At 37.8% G+C, this 21,580-nt stretch overlaps 2 protein-coding genes across 4 annotated transcripts in view; one reads left to right on the top strand and one right to left on the bottom strand.

Moving 5' to 3' along the window:
* The window catches only part of tbck (TBC1 domain containing kinase), a 43,287-nt gene extending 37,783 nt beyond the window's left edge, over nt 1-5,504 (bottom strand). For 2 of the 3 annotated variants that reach the window (XM_040145616.1, XM_040145618.1), the window contains exons 1-10: nt 5,100-5,384; nt 4,500-4,712; nt 4,095-4,167; nt 3,662-3,776; nt 3,467-3,540; nt 2,705-2,846; nt 2,506-2,566; nt 2,355-2,416; nt 1,115-1,176; nt 637-785 (exon numbers count right to left, since the gene is read on the bottom strand). In XM_040145616.1, coding sequence (XP_040001550.1) covers nt 637-785; nt 1,115-1,176; nt 2,355-2,416; nt 2,506-2,566; nt 2,705-2,846; nt 3,467-3,540; nt 3,662-3,776; nt 4,095-4,167; nt 4,500-4,692 — 931 coding nt within the window. In that variant the 5' untranslated portion in view covers nt 4,693-4,712; nt 5,100-5,384. The other variant, XM_040145617.1, reaches the window with a different exon arrangement.
* aimp1a (aminoacyl tRNA synthetase complex interacting multifunctional protein 1a) lies at nt 5,489-17,735 on the top strand. The gene is made up of 7 exons (XM_040145619.1): nt 5,489-5,616; nt 8,441-8,571; nt 9,177-9,290; nt 11,511-11,672; nt 13,474-13,682; nt 15,436-15,604; nt 17,432-17,735. Coding segments are annotated over exons 1-7 (954 nt in total). The 5' UTR covers nt 5,489-5,614; the 3' UTR covers nt 17,599-17,735.
* Nucleotides 17,736-21,580: the final 3,845 nt, after the last annotated feature.

Raw genomic sequence — 21,580 nt, 5'->3', positions numbered from 1 at the left:
GCGGTATAGTGTTTGAACCTTATTTTAAGAAAATTCCACTAATAAATGTCACTTTTGAGATTTCATCGGGCCTACAATAGTAAGACAAACCACCTGCACTCATGCTCAATGGTCAGTTTACCCCCGATCCGCAAGATTGTTCCTGTGCACCTTTCAATTTTTTAACCCAGTTTAATGTTAGGCAGGCTTGACATATAGTATGTTTCAAAGGTTTTAGAACGGAACAAACTCAATTATGTGCAATTTCTGGAAATAGGAGGTGACAGCAAATGTCCAATATTATATTATAACATACAAAAATACAAATTAGGCTACAGTAAGGAACTGATTAGTGTTGAAATTTAGTAAAATTATCTGTTCAGCTTTCTGATGCCTGGAATACAAAAGGACAAAACTATATATATAAAAAAAAATGTTTTAATAACAGTTTATCTGAGATATCAAAAAACTTCCTAAATATCAAATGATTGTTTATTATTACCAATATTGATGCCAGCATGCCTAACTAAAGCTGCTTCAAGATAATCAATTCAGATTTAAGAAATTGTATTTTTTTGAGGTGACTGGTGTGTTTGTTGAGTGTCAGTGTGTCTTCGGGTCTGCATGCACTGTACAGTTGTGTGTATTTGGGCAGACCTTTACAAAGGTCACTGATGTCCTCTGGGAGCTCCAGATGTGCACAGCGCAGGGAAGAGGAGAACAGGCTAACAGGCTTCTGGAAGGGTGTATACAGGCAAGAGACCCCATTGAACACGGGGTCTCCCAGCAGCTCTGCAGGGGTTGGCCTGGAGGATACACACAAAGACTTCATGGTCATAACAGCAAAATATCCAAAAACACAAAGCTTGCCTTTAAGCTGTAATTTTGTAAAAAAAAAATATTATATTAAACCTTTAGTTGCACAAGGTCATAAAAGCTGTTATCAAAGTGTAAGGCACTAAGTTACATCTGTTTATTTTGGTATTATTTCACTCGATGGTTTTTACCATGCTGGAATCCCTTCTGATGTACATGCTGCAAGACTACTTCATAACATGCATAACCAAAGTGTTTTGGAAACTAAATGGCCAATGTCTTCCAACAGGATATGATATCCAACAGAGAGGTTATTTACCTTTTGGATGGAAGAAAGGTCAAGCATTTCCTTAATAACTCGAGAACATTCTTAGGCAGCTCCTGTAAAAATGGCTTTATTAGCTGTAATACACACAATACAGACAGATCCCATTTAAACTTCCCATAATCTCAAAAAGTCAAGGAAGGTTTGCAAGTGGTTACACAAAACTTTAAATTATTAAATTTGTATTTATAATCATTACCAGGGATCGATGAGTGAAAGAGACAGTGCTTACATACAAATAGCCCCTTTGCTTGCTAACAGATCATTTAGAAACACCTAGAAAATCTATTCGTTACAGGGCTGGGTACCGAACTTCAACGCTTTTGAGTACCAACAGTAGCATCAGGGGGTATAGACAACTGTCAAAAATCATAAAGGCAAGCAAAATTGACAGATGCTGAGGCTGGTTTACTTATTTTTTGATCATATATTTAACCCTGATGTTATTGAGCAGTTTAGTAGTGTTGTTAAATAAAAAACAAAAAATGATTTCCCAAATAAAGATTCTAAAAAAAGTACTGTTTTGATATCTGTACCTGAACTCAGGTCTTGTATTATACACTCAGTTAGCAGTTTATTAGGTACACCTAATAAAACTAAAGCTAATGCAGTCTAATATAGCATTAATGCAAGTAAATCTTCCCCTCATGAAGGTTATAATGCTCTGTTTGTGTTGAAATTGTCTTAGAGAGTTGTTGATTCAACCTTAAGGTCATTTTGGAGGCTGCAGTTTGAATTGTATTGCATCACACAGATAGGTGTTTCTATTATTTTGTCTACCCCATTTATATCAATGAGGGTTGGCTAAATAACAGAAACACCTCATCAGCACCACAAACTACATCCTAAAAAATGATGACGAATGACAGTTGAATCAACATCTCTGAAACAGTTTCAACACAAAATGAACATTATAACCTTCCTGACGGTAGTATATATTGCAGGACTGCTGTATTAGACTGCATTAGTTTTACTTAGGTATACCTAATAAACCACTACCAATACTAAAACTTTTCAAAATGTTTCAAGGGCCTTTTGCTTTATAAAGATTAAGTGTTATTTTTCTTTAATATAATATTGAGATGCCAATAGTGTAACCTAATTTTGCAGTAAGGGCTAATGGCTCTTTCCTTACAAAATGCCTTTAAGAATTTCATACCTTCATATAAAACAATACCTTCATATATGAAGTATATTATTAACTAAGGTCAAGGCAGCCAAAGATTTTTACTACCTTAACTGTATCCAGGCAACCATGTTCCTCAGCAAGGACAGTGACAATGTCATCCATGCAACCTGAGAATGAAAATATCGTGGTGTCAGCTTTATTGAGTTAAAGAGAATACTGCTCAGTACTTAAAATAATTATGCCCCTTTTCACTTACCCAGGGTTAGAATGAATTTCAATCTCTCACTTATATCAATATTCTGCAGCAGTCGCCTACCCTGTAGCAGATTCACAGCATTAGATTTTAAGGTGAAAATGATCCACACTTAATGAGATTCAGGCAAAACCCTAACAGCATAAAAAGTCTTATATGAATGTCTTATACTTGTATGAAGCGATTAATGAAGGACCCTTACTGCACACAATTCAAAGAGCAACACCCCAAGTGACCAGACATCAGACTTGGGTCCTGAGGGCAGAGGAGATTCATCATGGGAAGGGTCACTAGGGTGGAAAGAGCCCTGAGCGATCACCTCTGGAGCAAGGTATGATGGGTACCTGAGGTCAGGATCACAGAGCTAATAAGCACATTACTTTGTCAGCCTCTGAACAACATTTATTGTAGATACCTAGTTTCCTCCAGTAATCTAAACTGTGCTTAATGAAATTGCACCATAACTAAGTAAATAACCATGTAAAGTAATCATGTCGTTCGCTTCTCTGTGATTAGGTGTTGTATGTACTGTTATTTCCCAAGACAATCTGCCTAACTGCTGGACAGTGACATTCATTACATTTTCCATCCAGATGTTTTACTGAAAATCATGGGCATGTGCCGTCATTCCTCTTTTCAATCTGCAAGAGGATATTACACAGAGATACTTGGTAGAGCACAAAGGCCTTTGGATTAGGATAAAAGTCCAACAATCGGTTACAGTTCCTCGACCAGGAAGCTATTTTGATGCCCCAAAACCTGGTTTTTATGAAAAAGGATGGACAATTATGCTTCAATTTTATGGCCAATTGCCTTTTTTCATGATCTGACAAACATCAAACAGATACCAGTGAACCTTTGACCCTGAACAGACAGCTCACATAGCTCAGTCCAAGCAGTTGAAGAGTTCCAGAGGAGCACTAATGAACCTTTCGCTGTGATAAATGAGGCGAAAAAGACGTACCCAATGGGAAAATCTACATCGGCCCCATGATCAGTCATGTGATAAAGGCCAAACTTTGCCAGCTTGACATTCCCCTACAAAGAAAAAATCCATCTTAGAGTGACAGTATTGAATGTAGGTAATCATTTAATTTTCTATTTAACTGGACAGACATTCAGACATACACAAAACAGCTCAATTTGATGAAAACGGTACCTTACAGTCCATCAGCACATTGTGTACGCTGAGGGCCCTGTGCACCATAGCATGTTTGTTCATAAACTCCAGACCTTCAAGGACCTCAAAGGCTATCTGCAGCACCTTCTCTGGGCTAACACAAACACAAACACAACTGAGTGCCAAAATTTTTTGAGGGTCAGGTGGTGACTGGGTAAAAGAAGAGATATGTGGGAGAATTTATCTACATTTTAAACACTCAAGTACAAGAAACTAGGTAGACTGTTGTTATTACGCAAACCTAACCTCGGCCAGTAGATGGCAAAGTTAATGAATACAATTTCCCTGCCCCTCACGTACAATATCATTTATCAACAGTAGAAGGTTTAACAATAACTGCTCACCGGCAAGTCAACATATATACTTTAATTACTGCTGAACAGTTAAACAAGATTTGTAATGACCATCTCACCAGGCAGTTTTCCCCTGTTTTTGGAAATCACTTAAACTGCTTTCATAGTGTTCAGCAACAACAATCAGCCGTTCTATAAAACAAGAAGAAACTGAAGTAAAGAAATGCAACTGAGTTAGCAAACGTTTATTAATATTTATTTATAATGAGAAAGCATGTGTGTTTTTTGACAGCGTGTCATAGAGGTGTTGACTAAAACTCTATAGTAACTTAACGGGCTGCTGTTTAGTTCTGTTGAACTGCAAAAAATGCTGTCCACCTGCTGTAAATATGAGCAGTGAGGGTACACATGAAGGACAGAATATCAGCAGCTGAAACTGCATTAACATGAAGCGCGATGAAATCGAAGGACAGGGTGTAGAATATGGTTAGGCCCCTTACAAAGGGCAGGACAGAAAGTCGTACCATGTTTCCCTCTGGAGATGTCCACATACTGACAGAGTCTGGGATGAGTGATGGTCTTGAGGATCTGAAAGCGTCCCAGGATTTTGATGGAGTTGGGGGTGAGAGGGAGGCCATTGCTCCCACAGACATCATGAGGGAGAGCTGAGGCAAAGAAGGTGAAGGCCCCCAACTGAGCATCTTTGAGGGGCCTCATCCCGCCACTGGCTTGAAGCACTGAGAAGGGGGAAAGAGAGCCTTCATTACAATGTATGAATAATAGGTGATAATATATATGACTCTGAATGAGAGGAAAATTGTAATCATCAGCATAATATGTTATATTAACATCCAGTTTCTCATTTATACCGTTCAATGTTAGCCAGGTGGTTAAAAACACGAAACCTGATTAGTGAACGATTGTAAATGTGTTAAGGCTGTCTCGGGGAAAGACCATCATTAGACCAAGTGACAGGTTAAAACTCTCATTGTAATTATATAGACGAGATACACATTAACCTCGAAAACAAAACACACTGTGTTAAAGCCGCGGTGTTTGTGTAGCTACGTTATGAATATAATTGACTTATTACCGTTGATATAAAAAAAAATGTATCTACTCACACTTAACAGGAAGACTGCATAGTCATGTCGACAGAATGAACTTGAAATTATTTTTTTAAATATTTTTTAAATGAAATCCTTTCCTGCTTCTGCGATGTAATGAGAACAGCTGAGTGAACGTGATGTGACGACGTCAATTTTGTGCGACAAAGTAGTGCATAAAAGACTCTTTCTAAGAATAAAACCACTTAAATCGGTCAAAAAAGATATTTCAGCAAAGTTGTTCTTGAATCGATTTTTCGTATTTTTCTACCACCTATTTTTTCATTCCAGTCATTACACACAGGCGATTACCGTTGCCTCCTTGCAGTTTTGTGTCGATCTGTAGAAAATATGGCTAGTGAACGAAGAGGCAAAATTCACAAGCCCGCTTCCCATCCGGATTGTACAGAGATCTACTCGCGGGGGGCCTGGATTAGCCTGTCTGCGACTAGCTGATCTAACTTTAGCAAAGCTAGAAGCTGTCAAGCCCCCACCGCTGCCTGAAACGTGTTGGGTTTTGCTGCTCAGAGTCCATGTAAGTTTAAAATAAGCGTCTGCGCTTTATTCTACTGCTTTAACTAGCCATTGCTATATTTGATTCGTAAACGGTCAGTACCATATAACCGTCCCTCTAGCTAGTAGCTTACCAGGAATAGCTGCATGAGAATCGATAGCTTACTGATTTAACTGACGCAACGTGAAGTAATGTTCAGATCACAGTCTTGAGCAATTGTGCTCTCTACAATACACATTTAGTTTGGTTAAGAGATTAACACAACCCCAATGTAAAATAAGATGATTGTTTTTTGGTTACTTTCATTTGCAAATGTCTCCAACTACAGGAAGTCATAACCTATATCATTAATAAGCTAGCGCTGCAGCCAACGATTTCAGTTTCATTTAAATTTGTGATTGTCATCGTTCTTTAAGTCAGCATAGATAACAAAATTATTATTTCTTAAATTACGTATTTTGTGGTGCCGGAAGCCAAAACCCCCAAGGTGTTCAGTTTTTAAATAGTGGTATAAAAAAGTAAAAATCAAATAAATCCTCACATTAGAGAAACAAATAATTATTAAATCGTCACATTTACATCAGAAACAAATAAACAATAATTGCAGTAACCTGCTTAATTTTTTTTTGTCCATGATAAATGACTTAAACAATTAATTATCAAAAATATCATTAGTAAATGTTCTATCCATGTTTGAGGGGACTTTATAGTAACTTAACGATCAGTGGTTTTAAACCCCTTCTAGATTCAGTGTGTTGATAAAATATGGCCACATTTTATTCCATCAAAGGCCAAATATTAGCAAGTCAATCGCATCTTGTGTGAGAGCTATGCATCTCTATTTTTTTTTTTTTTTAAATGTGTAGGTCCTTGCAATGCCTTCAGGTGGTGCTGGCATACTGCACTCTCTTTTCTTTCATAATGGCCTGATTGGCAGATAGGTAGGGAACTAACCTCCTACAGAATATTTTACTGTGGGAATGAAAAGAGGAAACACTTGTCCCCTAGTGGGTCTTCTCACACACGACCACTATACAAAAGAAAGCTGCTGGTTGAAAATAACAGATTTACGGATTTGACTCAAACCCACATGTATATCTTGTGCTTAGCTATGCAGAATTATCATTTATATTTTAGTTTGAAAATGAATGTGGACATAAAATATTTGTGAAGACTGTTGTATGAAGAAAAAAAAAAGTCATTGCTGTTTTTAGGAGATAAGATAAGAATGCAAGTAGTCAGTTGCCTTCTGCCAGTTGAGCACCAACCTGCTAAATTTATACAGAAGATGCATCAAAGATATTGAGCACCAACCTGCTAAATTTATACAGAAGATGCATCAAAGATATTTTAATTCCCATACAGTGAAGATAGGTACATTAGGCAGACTGAAGGACAGTTAAAGCCCAGGTCACTTTAATATAGTTAACACATTTGGCTATTTCCATCTGAAACCAAATCTGCAATGACCTCTTCATGTCTTTATGCTACAGGCAATGCCTCGGCCCCACGACCCATTTTCAGAGGTTATCCAAATGAGAACAGCCTCTTTGTAGCTCTTGTTATTACTCCACCACTGGTCCTGTTTAAATCAATTCAATTTCTCAAAAAACAATGCTTTGATCCTTGATTTTATCAACTCCAGCTCTTTTGTGTTTCTAATTTCCTCATCCCCCAACATTTTGTTTTCATCTTGGGCCAGCTGTTGTTTTCCAGTGCCTCCCTGTAATATGTGTAAGAAGTTTTCTTCTCCATGCCTCGGCCTGTAAAAATCTTTCTTTTCCTCTTTCTTCAAGAAGTAATTTGCCAAGCTCAGAAAGAGAAAGGAACATAAACCTAAACCCAAACTGGTGTTCAGCTGTATTTCGGTTGAGTGGCACAGGAGATGCTGATCCCTTTTGAACTTTATCCCCAAGAGTGAATGCAAAATGTAATGCTAGTATGATTTAAAGGATAAAGGAATTGTTACTGTGAAAGACAGAAAGGAATTCATCCAAGAATTTGGTTTGACCAAGGAATTGACTTGACTTGGAACTTGTCAAGGCTTTTATGAGGTTTTTAAACACTGAAATCTTATAGCAAACATTCACATTTGACAAGTTTGGAATCAAGATTTTCTGATTTACTGTCATTTTCATGAAAATCATGTGCTAATTATCTCCCCACAAGCCTTGTGGACAGGGGTCAGATCTTGTCTCTTTGGGGAACTAACTCATGTAGAACAGTCATGAAATTCGCTTTAACACATGGTTTAAAGCCTACTAGGGCTGCATGTCACGGAAAACATGTCAAAATATGATCGATCTGTCAGACATATTGCAATTTGGCATCCACAGTGCCTTATTTTATTTAGGAATATGCAGTATTTAATGAAGAAGCTGAAATGCTGCCACAATATGACATTATGGAATATTACAGAAAATAAGAAACCCCCGTAGAATGCAATGTAGTGCATATTACAATGTTCACAATTGAGACTGTCAGAGAGAAGTTGACTCTACTCTGTGGTCATTTTGGAGGCTGTAGTTTGTGATGGGGTTGTACTGGAATGCAAACCTTGTATCTCCAAATAAGTATCTTTTGTAGATGTTCAGCATGGTACTTGAAAATACGATCTCTTTTTATATTGCTACCTGAGTCAAACTGGTTGATTTTTAAAAACAATAAATAGAGTGACTTATTAAGTATTCACTACACATGACCCCTCACTTATATTTAAAACAAAGGGAAACATACTCCACATATAAATCCCAATACAGTCATTTCGTTATATTATTCAGCCTTAATATCTACTTGTTTTTATGTAGCATTTCATAGTTTTGTGATTGTCTTTGTTGTCTTTTAGGTTCCTGGCTCGCTCCTTGGTCAAGATGTCAACTCCCAATCCTTTGTTGAGGCTGGAGCAGCGAGCAGTCGAGGCTGACCAGATCATCGAGTACCTCAAACAGCAAGTCCAACTGCTGAAGGAGAAAGCCAGTAAGCGAGGACACCACACGCTAACATCCATACATAACAACTCTGTCAGCCAATGAGAGGCATATTGCAAAAGCCCAATATAAATGCAGTCCATTTAAAGTTGCAAATTTCATTTTATCTAGACTGTGGCCATATGAGTGACATTCCAGTAAATAAATGGTCAAATCAGCCAAATCTAAAACTGTTGATTTATTTATCCGTTATTGTCAAGAATCAAATCAACTTTGGAAAAGACAATATTTAATACAACAAATTAATAAATGAGTTGAATGTATGCCATATTTTTGTTGAAGTTGTGTTAATGATATCCATCTCCATTATCCTAAATCATTCCACAGTTTACATGTTCTCACCTGCACAAATTGAGATAGAAGAATTATACCAAAGGGTAAAAAAAAAAAAAAAACTTCTAAACCATAAAAAGAAACAAGTAGTTCAAAATTTCGTTGCTTCTTTAACCCTAGAAGATTCACAATATTGATTTCAACAGTCAACATATTTTAGTCAGTAATATATTCGTACTAGTTAAACAGTTCTAAAATGAGCTTTGGGAAGTTGCAATTAAATTCCTGTGCTGTGGTAAAAAAGAATTTGCCTCGTTGCAGTCATCCAGGCCAGTGTCAGAGAAGAGAAGAAACTGATGGTGGAGAATGCAAAACTGAAAAATGACATCGAGGAACTGAAAAAACAGCTGCTGGAAAAAGAGAAGAGGAGGGGAGGTATGTTGAGTTTGGTTCCCAGCAAAGTCTTCCATCTCAGATCAACTGTTTGTTTGTCTTTTAAAAAGACCTTGATGATGTCATACTTTATATCTAGGTAGAGAAGCAGTTGTGCGTACCTGACTTAGGAACATTTGGTTTTCAGTTGTTGCTCATTAGAGCATAGTTTGGTTTCTACTATCAATGACAACATCTCGTGCATTCTCTCTACAGCCCATTATGACCAGATATTTTTTTGTTTTTATTATAAGCAACCATAGTGCTTCAAGAATCCCCATTACAGTCATGGGGACAACATGTCTGTCAGCTATTGTGCGTCTAACATACGTTGACATTCAAGGGGTAAAAAGCTCAGATCACACACATTAAGGCACATTTAATGCTTTCCAGAAAGAAGCTGCAGGAATAAAGGCAGACTGGAAGAAATAAGCAATTTAACCTCATTCAAAAACACTCTTTATGTTAGTGTTGGAACGTTGAAAGAATGTGTTCCAATACACCCGGGACTATGTTTTTCCACATATTCTACCTAATTGAGATGTTTATTCTTTGGGTTTCTTTTCAATGGCTTTAAGGTGGCATAAATAGCGTAGTCAAAACACGAACCTTTTTGAGAGGAATTTCAATCAGCTTTGCTGATTTGTTTATTGAGATGAGAAAAACTGTTCAATGCAACTATAATGGTGCCAGTTAGAAAAACAACTTTTCTACAGCAAAAAAATTAAAATAATGACAATTGAAGTTCAGTGTCAAATTTGCTTCAGCCCCTTTTTAAAGTTGACAATCTTTAAATCTGCTGGATCCATCTGTGGCTCCTTTTAAATCATTTTTCAATAAAAATGGAGAATTTACAGCTGCATGACCTTTTGGGTCCATTTTGGTTGTTCTATTATTATGTCATGAAGTTGTTATTGCAAACATGACTGCAGATACTTGACAAATGTAAGTCCAGTAGTCACTGGCCTTTTAGCTCTGTTCTGGTTCCTCACCAACCGCCAAGGGAAATCTCTGTCTCTTTAGCTGCTAAATACATAACTGTGTTCACTGGCTAGCCGCTAACTTTGTCTTTCTGTCGTTTTGTGCAAAGCGGATAGCGTACAGTGGGTTTATCTGAGCTCTTTCACTGAAACAACTGCCTGCTGCAGCTGGAAACCTCGTTGATAACAGCAGGGTTTGCAGACTCTAAAGACTAAAACAATGAGCTAAAAGAGCAATAAAAGCTCTGTAGACCTGAGAAGGACTGCAGAGTTGGGGGATGGGTCTGTGGGGGTTTGTCACAATGAGCAAAACATATTAAACTGATCCATTGTTAACATTACAATATTAATTTGTGTAGCTTTAATTAAAAATTCTTGACGAGATCCATTGTATCTAGAGATTCCAGATATGTCCGGCTTAGTTTTGGGAAGAGTGTGTAAAGTAATGCGCCAGATGTCTAAATAAAATCCATTTGATCTAATTGTGTTATTATAGAAAACATGGTGTTTTGGGGCTGAATATTTCACTCGCTTTGAGTATCGTTATGTGATATAACAGTGCTTAATTTTTTTTTCTCTAAATGTAAAAAAACCTTGACAGGAAACTCAAAGTGGAATATCAAGAGTTTAAGAGGCTATTGCCCATAATTCCAAGGTAAACCGGAAAAGTCCTGATCTCAGGTCCTAACGTAGAATTAAGGTAATTAAAAGCATTATGGTGATGGTGGTGTGCCTGCAGACCGATGTTTGTCAGACACAGGCACAGGATTTTGTAGGAACTCAAACATCAGGCGCCTTAAATGAGGGGTTATTTTTTTCAGGGGAGTTATTGTAGGACATTGTTCCCTGCTTTATGGCTCCAATATCTTGTTTCCATCAGCTTGGAAACTGTGTCATTTTCCCATCAAAACTGTTTGCATCAGGAGAGAAGTCCTCCCACTGGTTGTGTAATTAAAGCTCCCTCTATATCATTGCATTGTATTATGTTGATGCAACCAGCTCTTTGCGTGAAAAGGCACAACTAAGAAGTAGGTTGCCTTGTGTACTTGCAATGTAAATTATCTCTGTTTTGCAGCAGTGCAGATATGCTCTTGTCTGTCCTTTCATTCACAGTGAGGCAACCAAGTGTGTGCAGAAAAATAGCAGTTGTCAGACATGCTTGAGAAAAAGTCTCTGATAGCAACTATGATCCACTATTTAACCCTTTCTTTGTACTAACATATTGGATACGTCCTTCTTGTAGTGCAGGTGGCGGCCATGCCTTCAGGTGAACCCACCGTTGAGTGCAGTTCGAAGCCCACCCCTCCCAAATCCTCTGGTCCAGCACCCTCTGCTTCCCCTGCTGCTGCTGTCCAGAGCCCCTCTCCCAAAGATGAGAATAAAAAGAAGAAGCCAGAGAAAAAAGGTAATGGCTGAATGAAAAAATATGGCACATTGTGGGTTTTATTAGTAATCTTTTGAAGTTTTCACATCCAATAAAATAGTTTTAGAAGGTTAAATTAAGCCTGCTTAGGCGATGTTATATAGCAACATTCTTGTCATGTGTTTCATTTTCAGTTTGTTGGCACGACCATATTAAAGCTATAAAAACTATAAAAATGAGTTACCTCTCGCCCCTGAGGGATTTCTTCATCAATACTATCATTATTATTGTTTTTTGAACTGAAGGTTTTGTTTAAGATCCAGTTTTTCTACGAGCAGTTGGCTACATGCAAATATCATTGACCTTCTCCAAACATGTTTATCATGTTGAATTTCTAATATCAGGTGGCAATGGATGTAAGGCAGCGATATCTGGCTCTTAATGGATCCAAGGTCTCTGGGCCTCAAGTGGAAGATGTTTTGTGAAACTTAATTTGTTTATGAAGTTTTATGATTTTTGAGGAGGCATCCTTGTCTGATGTCACCACCAACTGATTCCAATTTGAGAATGTTTTTAATGTTTATGTTTTGTGGATGTACGTCATTCTAGGACCCTATCCTAAACCCAAAAACCCCTTATGCAAGAAACATAATGAAGTTAAACCGTTTTACATTTATGATAAGTTTAGAATACAAAACAAGAAAATCTGTGCCACAGAATTTCAATTAATTGGCAGTGAATCACTCAGATATTTAGTTCTGTTTCAGCTATTTGCTATCTGGACTAATTAGAAGAACTGAACAGACAGGGAACATGGAATAATCGGTGCAGGAAGTGTTAATGCAGTTATCATTTAGAAAGAGAAAGCAACAAGCTTTAGGACCCTGACAGATTCATTGGAGTGTCTGGCATTTCTTACATCCAGATGTTAATGAGAGACACTTATTCCTCTTGATAAGCTATTGTACACGCTAAATTCTGTCTTACTTTAATGGAACTATGTTCTCACCTCATCCAAACAGTCATCACTTGTTAGTTTACAAACCCATGTCTAACCTTGGTGGAGTACTGATAATGTTACTGTCATCACAGCAGTGCAAAGATTACTCAAGGGACAAATGTGGAATATCAAAGGCAGGGGTTGGAATTTATATTCCTCAGAGTTGGTGTGAGCTCAGAGGAATGATTAAAGACTGTGTGATCATTTGATCAGTGCAATCCACTGGTGTGCAAGAAAGCCAGGCGAGTTGGTGAAAGCTTTGGAAGCATCTGTTAATCTGCTATGTCTCTGTATCATGTAGCACTCACCTTCAGCCAAAAGTTGGTATTGGAATTGTCATTTAGTCAAGCTACGTAGCCCACATTTCTGGGAAGAAGTGGAAATTTTAATAATTTTCTTTCCTTAATTTTTTATTCACTTGTAGATCACATGAAACGCATGCCAACCTGAGGCCTGCCATTGGTGGGCTTTGTTTTCATTTATGGGAGGAAATTAAATCAGATTCCAGACAGATGCCCAGTATTGTTTCAACCATGATTTGTTTTTTTTAATAATTTTCCTTGGAAAGATACAAGCTGGCTGAAATATTCTTAGTGCTTTTAAACAATAGTAATAGCCTGAAAACACTCACAGATTCATCTCTTTATCAAACCTTTCTTTAACACTTGATGGATAGCTACTGTCTGATGTTCTGTGCTGGAAATGTACAGCAACCAACCAAATTGTCATATGAAACTCTCATTGACATAACCCAAATTAAAAGAACTGGAACATGAAATTTCAAGGCAGTGTGTGTTTGTGTGCATTATTAGTTTAGCAGTATTTTCCGCTCTCTGATGTCAGGAGGGGAGAAAGCAGAGAAAAAGCAGGCAGCTCCCAGCCAAGAGGATGCCAAGGTGGACGTGTCTCGCTTGGACCTGCGTATTGGACGTATAATCACAGCCGAGAAGCATCCAGATGCCGACAGTCTCTATGTGGAGCAGGTTGACGTGGGAGAGGCCTCACCCAGGACAGTGGTTAGCGGGCTGGTCAAGCACATACCTCTGGACCAGGTACAATCTTAGGCCTTTTAGATATGATCAACAGAAGTTAGAACAGGGAACTTTGTAAACTGATATTTTGGCTACATCACAATAATATCCCAGGATGTTTGAAGAGATGCATACTAATTTAGTCATTTAGTTTGTGTTTATGAGGTGAGGAAAAAAAATTTAAAAAGTCACTTCTCTGTTGGAAACCAGTTCCCCTTGTACTTGTCACATGGTACTGATCTAACCTGAAGGTCACTGAATGTCTCATCAAGCTTCAGATTGCAAGCCATTAGATGTCAAAAGCAACACCTGCCAGTTAACTGGCATTCTACATTGTCTGCTAATGAGTAAGATGGAAGATGTAGACTGAAATACAAATTAGATTCTTATATTAGCCTCATAAATCCCTGCAGAGACTCTGTTTGAGATTTATTGTCACTAGACACACAGGCAGTGCTGTATGCTTATACATTTGACTCACTAGGTTCATAATAAGGTTTTATTAGTCTATTTAAAGTGACTTCTTAGGATGACTGTGCTGATTATTCAGCAGTCAAACATTTTATGTTGATGATTCAGGATCTCCATATGCATGTTTATTTTGCTTTCATGTGGATTTATGATTTGTTCCTGAAGAAAAACAATCTGTATGTAGAGTTTCACCTAAATGAAAAGCACCAGTTACGTTTAAATGGAAACATACTGTATGCCTGCTGAAATCATGTATACAAAAAAACACTGTCTGACTCTGCCAAAAAAAAAGCTATTGCGTCTAAAAGGAAATATTTGGAAGTGGCAACAGTCTTTCCATGCACGTAGGCAAATATTAGACAGTAGCTTCTTAAAATAGTTGACTGTGTTGCAGCAATAAAATTTAGTAGCACATCCTTATTAAGTGCTCATTGACTACAGTTAGAAAGTTAGAGCTATTTCTGTCTTTTGCGTGTCTGAGTCAGTCCATTACTCACAGAGGTAATAAATCAAATCAAATTCCTAATTGACTTTCTGGTTATCTGTCTTATTTATATGAGCCATTATCTATTTCTGTTAAGTCAGTAGGAGTGAAATATCTGAGGAGATACACTAAGAGTTTTATGGCTATAATTTGAGTGATACATGTCGGAGACAGGCTAATCATAAAAAAACTGTTAGGACAAAAGTCTACAGTATACATGAAATACCTCTCAAGTTAAACGGTCTATTTTGAAAATACCGTTACAAAACATTCACATACTATCCAAGCCTGCCACAAGGATGAAAAATTAAAACTACCACCAAAGCCCTGTGAAAGCAACATCAGTGAGTTTAGATTTATGTAGCAGTTTTGTAAAGGATGTCCTTTGAAGAAAGGTATGATTATTTCTTAAGATCTGGCATACATCATCTCATGAAATGTTAGATTTCTCTTCTTCTCAACTTTTGGGAGAAACTTACTCTGGTCTTCTTTTAAATTTTGGTGAGCCACAGACCTCTCCAGGCTCAAGCATCTAATGTTTTCCTGTTTGCGATCCTTGGTACATGAAATGATGCAAACAAACCATAGACCCTCAGACACAGTAATTTTAAATAAAGAGAATGGACTTGGCATTAGTGTTTGTATTGGATTATGAAATTATCTGTCCCGTAGCCAAACGGACCACATCAGTTGAAGGGGGATTTTTTTTGTTTGTTTTTTTTTTTTTACTTAAGTAAATTGGGTTTAATTAGTTTTCATCTCTGTTGTGTACGGCATATGGTTTGTAAAAATGTATTTAATCTTCTGTTCTCTGTGCAGATGCAGAACCGCATGGCAGTCCTGCTGTGTAACCTGAAGCCAGCCAAGATGAGAGGAGTAGTGTCCCAGGCTATGGTCATGTGTGCCAGCTCACCAGACAAGGTCGAGATCCTTGATCCTCCAAGTGGAGCAGTACCAGGGGACAGAGTTACTTTCCAGGGCTTCCCAGGTACTACAATCTGATTACTGTACCTTCAAAAACAGTTGAATCATTAGCATGAAGCTTAACGTTAAAATCAACCAAACACACACACTGGTGATGCTTCATTACCACTGAGTGATTGTCATTGAGTTGAGTACACTGAAAGAATTTCTCAGCGTAGTATCCAAAAAAATACCTCTGTTTTTAGGAAATGAAGGGTGTCGTTGAACCTTTTTGCTGTCCATTCCCCCGAAGACACTATTCCTGATGCATTCTCAGACCCAACTCAAAACTCTCCTGAGTTCTGTTTGGTGGTGGCTAAATGGCCTGTGACTGCTGATTTGACAGGCTAATTAGCGTTCATTGCGAGGAACCTATTCTTTTTTTTTTTTTAATAGTCAGCTGGAAAGATAAGTATCCTAACTGCCCTGTTAAGTTGAACTTATGTATTCTGTTTATTAAAAAAACAAAATATGAACCCTATTCGCTATCAAATAGCACATCAACTACATTGTATTAGAGTCAAGGTTCTTCCTGTGAAGTCTTCCAAACAAAGATCTTAATGAATGTGGCCTGAAAAAAAACACCACCAAGTAGCCCAGTGGTTCTAAAAGTCTTCAAAGCTGAGTATGAGAAGAAATATACTCTTGTTATGCATATATTCTTCCGAGAACAATAACCAAATTTGGAATTCCTTTTCAAGAAAGTGAAGAGGAGTATTTGATGAAGATGGATCTGTGTACCAAGTACACACAGCCCAGCTGCATCAGCCAAGGCACGCTGTTTGATTCATGAGGGATCCCTTTAGCCTGAATGATTTTTATGGATGCTACATTAAAAAGAGTCTAATTCAAACAATTCCGTGAAAACCCGGTTCAAGAGAAAACAGGATGAGTGGAAATAGAGCAAAGACAGGATTGGTTGATGGTTTCTCATGCGGTTTAGGTCGTGTTTGTTTACAACATAAAAACCTGGGCTGTTGTCTAAATTACATTTAATGGAAAATAAATGATGAAAGAAGTTGTACTTTTTCCTGGGGTCCCTCTTTTCTCCAACAAGACCCCCGTAGAGCAGATTCAGTTACAGCCAATCGACTGTTGGTGTGAGTATATTATTATAATTGTCCCCATTTTCCTGACCAATGGTGCCCAGTACTTCTGCTTGAACTCAAGAATTTCCACAAGTTGCTCATTGAAACCTCTGTCACGCTTCTGATCAAAAGTGATTGTTGCCACTCTTTGGCTGTAAAGCGGCAGAAATCGGAGCCTTGGGATATGAAATACATTTGTGTCTACATAACCTTGAGATCATGGTACAGAGTGGAAAAAGTTGACACTAGAGTAATGACTTTGAATTTTCACAAATTTTCACAAATGCCAAACAACATCAAAAACAGAGCCATCGTGAAATGAGAACTTCCCTTGATTGATTTCCATAGTTTGCATAGTTTAATTCTGAGAATTTCAGTTTAGTTGGTTTGAATTACAGCTAAGAACAAATGGCTGAGGCTGTAATAGAACATGATAGAAAGTCCGAGTATTCACAATTCATGTGGGAGAAATAAGTCATGGATATAATTGTCGGTCATTTGCTCAGCATTTTTATTTTCTTCAGCTTGTTATACAGATTGTATCAGTGTATACTGAATATGAAGAATCCATGAAAGAAAATATAGTCATCAATTAAGTCATCTATCAATGTGTCTTAGCACTCGTATTAAGCAATGTTTGAGTAGGTTATAAGAGGGCATGAAATACCACAAAAAGTTCATAAAAACATCAGTACTGGATTCATAAATCCTGCATGCGTGATGTGAGTTTTTTCTCATGTACCAGTCTGACTTCTTGATTGCAGGTGAACCAGACAAAGAACTGAACCCTAAAAAGAAGGTATGGGAGCAGGTTCAGCCAGACCTACGCACGGATGGCCAGTGTGTTGCAACCTACAAGGGAGCTGCTTTTGAAGTTGCCGGCAAGGGGGTGTGCAAAGCCCAAACTATGGGCAACAGTGGAATCAAATAAAATAACAGAGCTGCTTGAAATAGCTCTGTGTTTACTTGGCAATCATCAAGAGTGATGATGAAGGTTTTGAGCAACAGGATAGTGATGAATGGGAGTAAATGCTTTGAAGATGTTCAATAAAGGGATTTGAGAATACAGGTCCTAAGAATCTTTCCTATGAAAATCAGTTCTTTTTTGACCTCTGAAATATACAGTCATGGTCTATAAAGTATAGTTAAGCAATGCAGCTGTGTTTAAGGTTTAATTCTCAAAGTTTGTCTCTTCTCCTAGGGCACATTAGCTTGATTGTGCTTTGATTTTGAGGTTGTAACTCTAAAGGACATAATGTATTGGACTTGAGGAAGCATCGTGGGTTTCCACGTCATCTGGCCTTGGGCATTTTAACGAGCAGGAGATGAATCGGGGGAAGTTATACTACAAAGCCCAACAAAAACAGATTGGGTTCTCAAGCTCTTTGCAGAGGCTATTTAGCTGGTACTCAGCCCGGGCACTCCAATCTTCTGGCCCACTGTCATTATCTCAATCCTGGCTCTGTGATGTCAGTGCCATGTGCTTTGTTTTATTGTCCCCTTGGAAGAAAAAGTCCATCTACCCCCGGAAGTATCAGACTACACGGAAGACAGGCAAAGAGCTGTGCACCAGAGCCTCTAATTTTTCATCAACAGTAATTAAGACCATCCTCTTTGCAAAACCATCTCTCATGGGCGAAGGTCGACCAACACGCAAAACTTGTGCTTACTATTTTAGTCCTATTCATAAGTACTCTGAAAATTTAATATGTTCAACTGCACATTTTTCTCATCTTTTTTTCCTATGAGGTTATTAAGTGTGACGGAAAAAAGACAGATTTATTGTTATGTGATTACATACCACCAGATATTTTTTTTAGATGCAAAGTGCCTCATAGAACTAGGCTATACGTCACTTGCACATACACGTTTATTAGGCTCATTTAGCTGTTCAGTCAATGCCAAACAGTAAAGGTAAAAGAACAGCATCAGTAGTATAACACCTCGACCTCTTTTTTTAGCTAATTAAAATAATTGTAAATAATTATGGAGCATCCCAGTCCAGCGAATAATAGATCCTCAAATAGAAAACAATTTGTGTGTGACAAGTAGTCAATAAGTGACCCTAAAGTGCAACACACTCCAGCCCTGTTGCATCAGTCATCAAGGTGCAGTAGCTGGGATGTGCTCATCCGGGGAGCACAATTCAAATTTTGCTGCTTTTCGGGCGAGTTGATGCTCATCATTGTTGAGAAATAGGAGAGTTATTAGTTGATGCACGTCAACTCATGATGACGCATGTCCAGACGTTGCCAGTGTGTGGGCTTACATAGACAACATTTGGGAGCAGATAAGAACTCTCTGGAGAAAGGGTCACCTGTGCAGAGCTCACTATTCTACCAACAGACCATAGATATAGGAATGAATGATATCAATAACAATAGACTTCTTTTCCACTATTCAGCACCAAGTACAGAACTGAGTCAACCCAAGTTGCTAATTGTTTTCTGTTACCTGCAGTTCACATAACTTACATTTTGCATGTTTGCAATGTAAAATGTGAAATGCAAACAGCCACAATTAAAATACAGTTTCAGTTGTAATACTCATTGTCTGTAGGTGGCACAAGTGTCAATTGCAGAAGCCATTACTCTCCTTACATGTATGTTCATATCAACAAACCTACAGCTTTTGCTGTTAATTTTGTTTCCAATAGATGACACAGCATGGATCTGAAGTGCAGTTCTGAAAATGCTACAAAGGAATACATTAGTTGGGCTTGGTTTTGGGCTGCTTCACTGCAACGTGTTATTATTTTTCTGATCTAGATTGAGGGCATAAACACTCTTCTGTTGCAGCACACAAACAGTCTCTAACTAGAAACATCTTCCTGATTTCCTATCAAACAGTGTCCTATGATCTGTATATGCTTTCAAATGACTTGAGCTGTCCTTTCCAGGACTTCTATAGGCTTAAAGTAACTATTTAGCGATCCTTGATGAAGAAAACCTCTCACTTTAATTTAGATGACATGGACAGCTCGAATAAGTGACCTCCGCTGAAGTGTATTCTCACCTAAACCACAGTGTTCTTTCTGGGTTTTCTGTGACCGCAAGGAGTCTTGAAACCTGAGAGAAAGCTCAGTCCAGGATATTTTGAGTCAGACATTTGCAGACCACACGTTCCCCAACTGAATTTTCAGCTGCAACTGGTGCACACTATGTGAAGCAATTACCCATTCGTCCTAACATAATATCTGCACGTCATCCATAACTGACTAGAGTTTTCCTGAGTATTCTGTGTGCCGACTGTTGAGTGGGCATGGGACACAGCGATTTTGGTGTAGTATTGTGAGGCCGTAACTGTTGATTTCACAAATAGCTGGCTCACACATTGCATATGCTTTGTGATAACCCATACATCAAAACAACACCTTTGCACTTGTCATGTCCAGCTGCTGCAACTATTCACTGCGCTCTAGATATTGTTGATGTTTGGGTTTCTTTCCCAAAATCTAAAATGAAGAAGGCCTGTAGTTGTTGCTGTTTCATTTTTCCCACCTCATTCTTTATCCTCCAAGTTATTATGTCCTCAAACTGACCTGAGCAAAAAAAATTATTCTTCTAACAGGCCATTGTGAAGGTGGACACATACAAATGCAACACCTCAGACATGACTGAATGTGAAGAAAAGGAGAAAGAATTTTTGGAAAAACCCAAACAACTCTTTTGATGTGATGGAGCTTTACTCCACCCATCTGAAAGCATGATTTGGTGTATTGGTAACTATGACTAACAGGAATTTTTTATATTATTTTTCTCTAAACGTTGGGTTCGAAGTTCCACAAAAATAGTGGCCCAACAGCCAAACCATCATGAAACAGCAGAGAGTATGAGGAAAATATTTGTCAAGTGTGAAAGTCAAACTATGACAGGTCTTTATAAAGGAATGCAAACCTCTGGGATATGTTTCATATTGGACAACATGAGTTTCAATTTTGCAAGATCCGATTTGGTGGGAATCAAGACATCCTGTGTTTCTTGATTACTTCAAGACCCTTTTGATGTGTGTAGCATCCTGTCAACTTGATAAATTTGTTATTGTTTTTTTTTTTAAACGACATTTTTCCCCACCCCAATTTAAAAAATGATATATTAGCTGCTGATCCATTTCATTGTGTTTGCTGCTTAGCAATAAAATCCCCCCATGCAAGTTGAGTTGAACATGTCTTCAGTATATGCAACACTGTAACAAAGACACGCTTTTATTTTTGATATATTTTAGTGTTGTACAGTAGCTGTGTACTGTACCCCTACTGGATCCACTCTACAGTTTTTTCTTTGAATCCATTGTATAGCATTTTATAATATTTAAAATATTTAAATATATATATAATATTTAATAATATTTGATATTTAATAGATGAAACCACAATACAATAATATGTAACTTGGCATACAGTTTGTGACAATTTACAATTTTCCATCACAATTAATAATCAAAAGGGCAAATGGCATTAATTTTGTTTAGTTATTTACTTATTGATTGATTAAAGTCCTTTGTTTTGTTCTACTCTTGGCTGCTCTTTGCTCAGACACAGAATGATACTGAGCAGCCCAACCTGATCATTTGTTTAACATCATCAAATAAATTAAGCCGAGCTTTCTCATGTCACCTGTACCTGATACTCCATGCATTATTCATAAAAGGAAGCTAATTGATTTTACCGTGCACATTGGAAGGACTTTCTATTTTGTCTGCATTTACAAATGATAATTATATCATGAAGTATTGTTACTTCCAAATCATAAATATCTTCCAAGCCGAGGCCATGGCTAGAATCGTCTTTCTATCCCGTACCTACAATCCCTTTATTCATTTTGCATTGTAAATGTCAGTGTTTAAAGCTGCATTAACTGATTCTTTTTTGCCAATTGGGGCAGAAGAGCTCCTCAACGATACTGACAGAGACA

Source organism: Xiphias gladius, chromosome 15 (genome assembly GCF_016859285.1).
Source record: "Xiphias gladius isolate SHS-SW01 ecotype Sanya breed wild chromosome 15, ASM1685928v1, whole genome shotgun sequence".
Taxonomy (NCBI): Eukaryota; Metazoa; Chordata; class Actinopteri; order Istiophoriformes; family Xiphiidae; genus Xiphias; species Xiphias gladius.
The sequence above is the reverse complement of the archived record's forward strand: the minus strand, read 5'-3'. Positions and strand labels throughout refer to the sequence as shown.

Excerpts from the sequence above, each read along its gene's own strand:
- aimp1a (XM_040145619.1), top strand. Across the intron at positions 9,291-11,510 it reads AAAAGAGAAGAGGAGGGGAG|TGCAGGTGGCGGCCATGCCT; the intron begins GTATGTTGAGTT and ends TCCTTCTTGTAG. Across the intron at positions 13,683-15,435 it reads AGCACATACCTCTGGACCAG|ATGCAGAACCGCATGGCAGT; the intron begins GTACAATCTTAG and ends TTCTCTGTGCAG.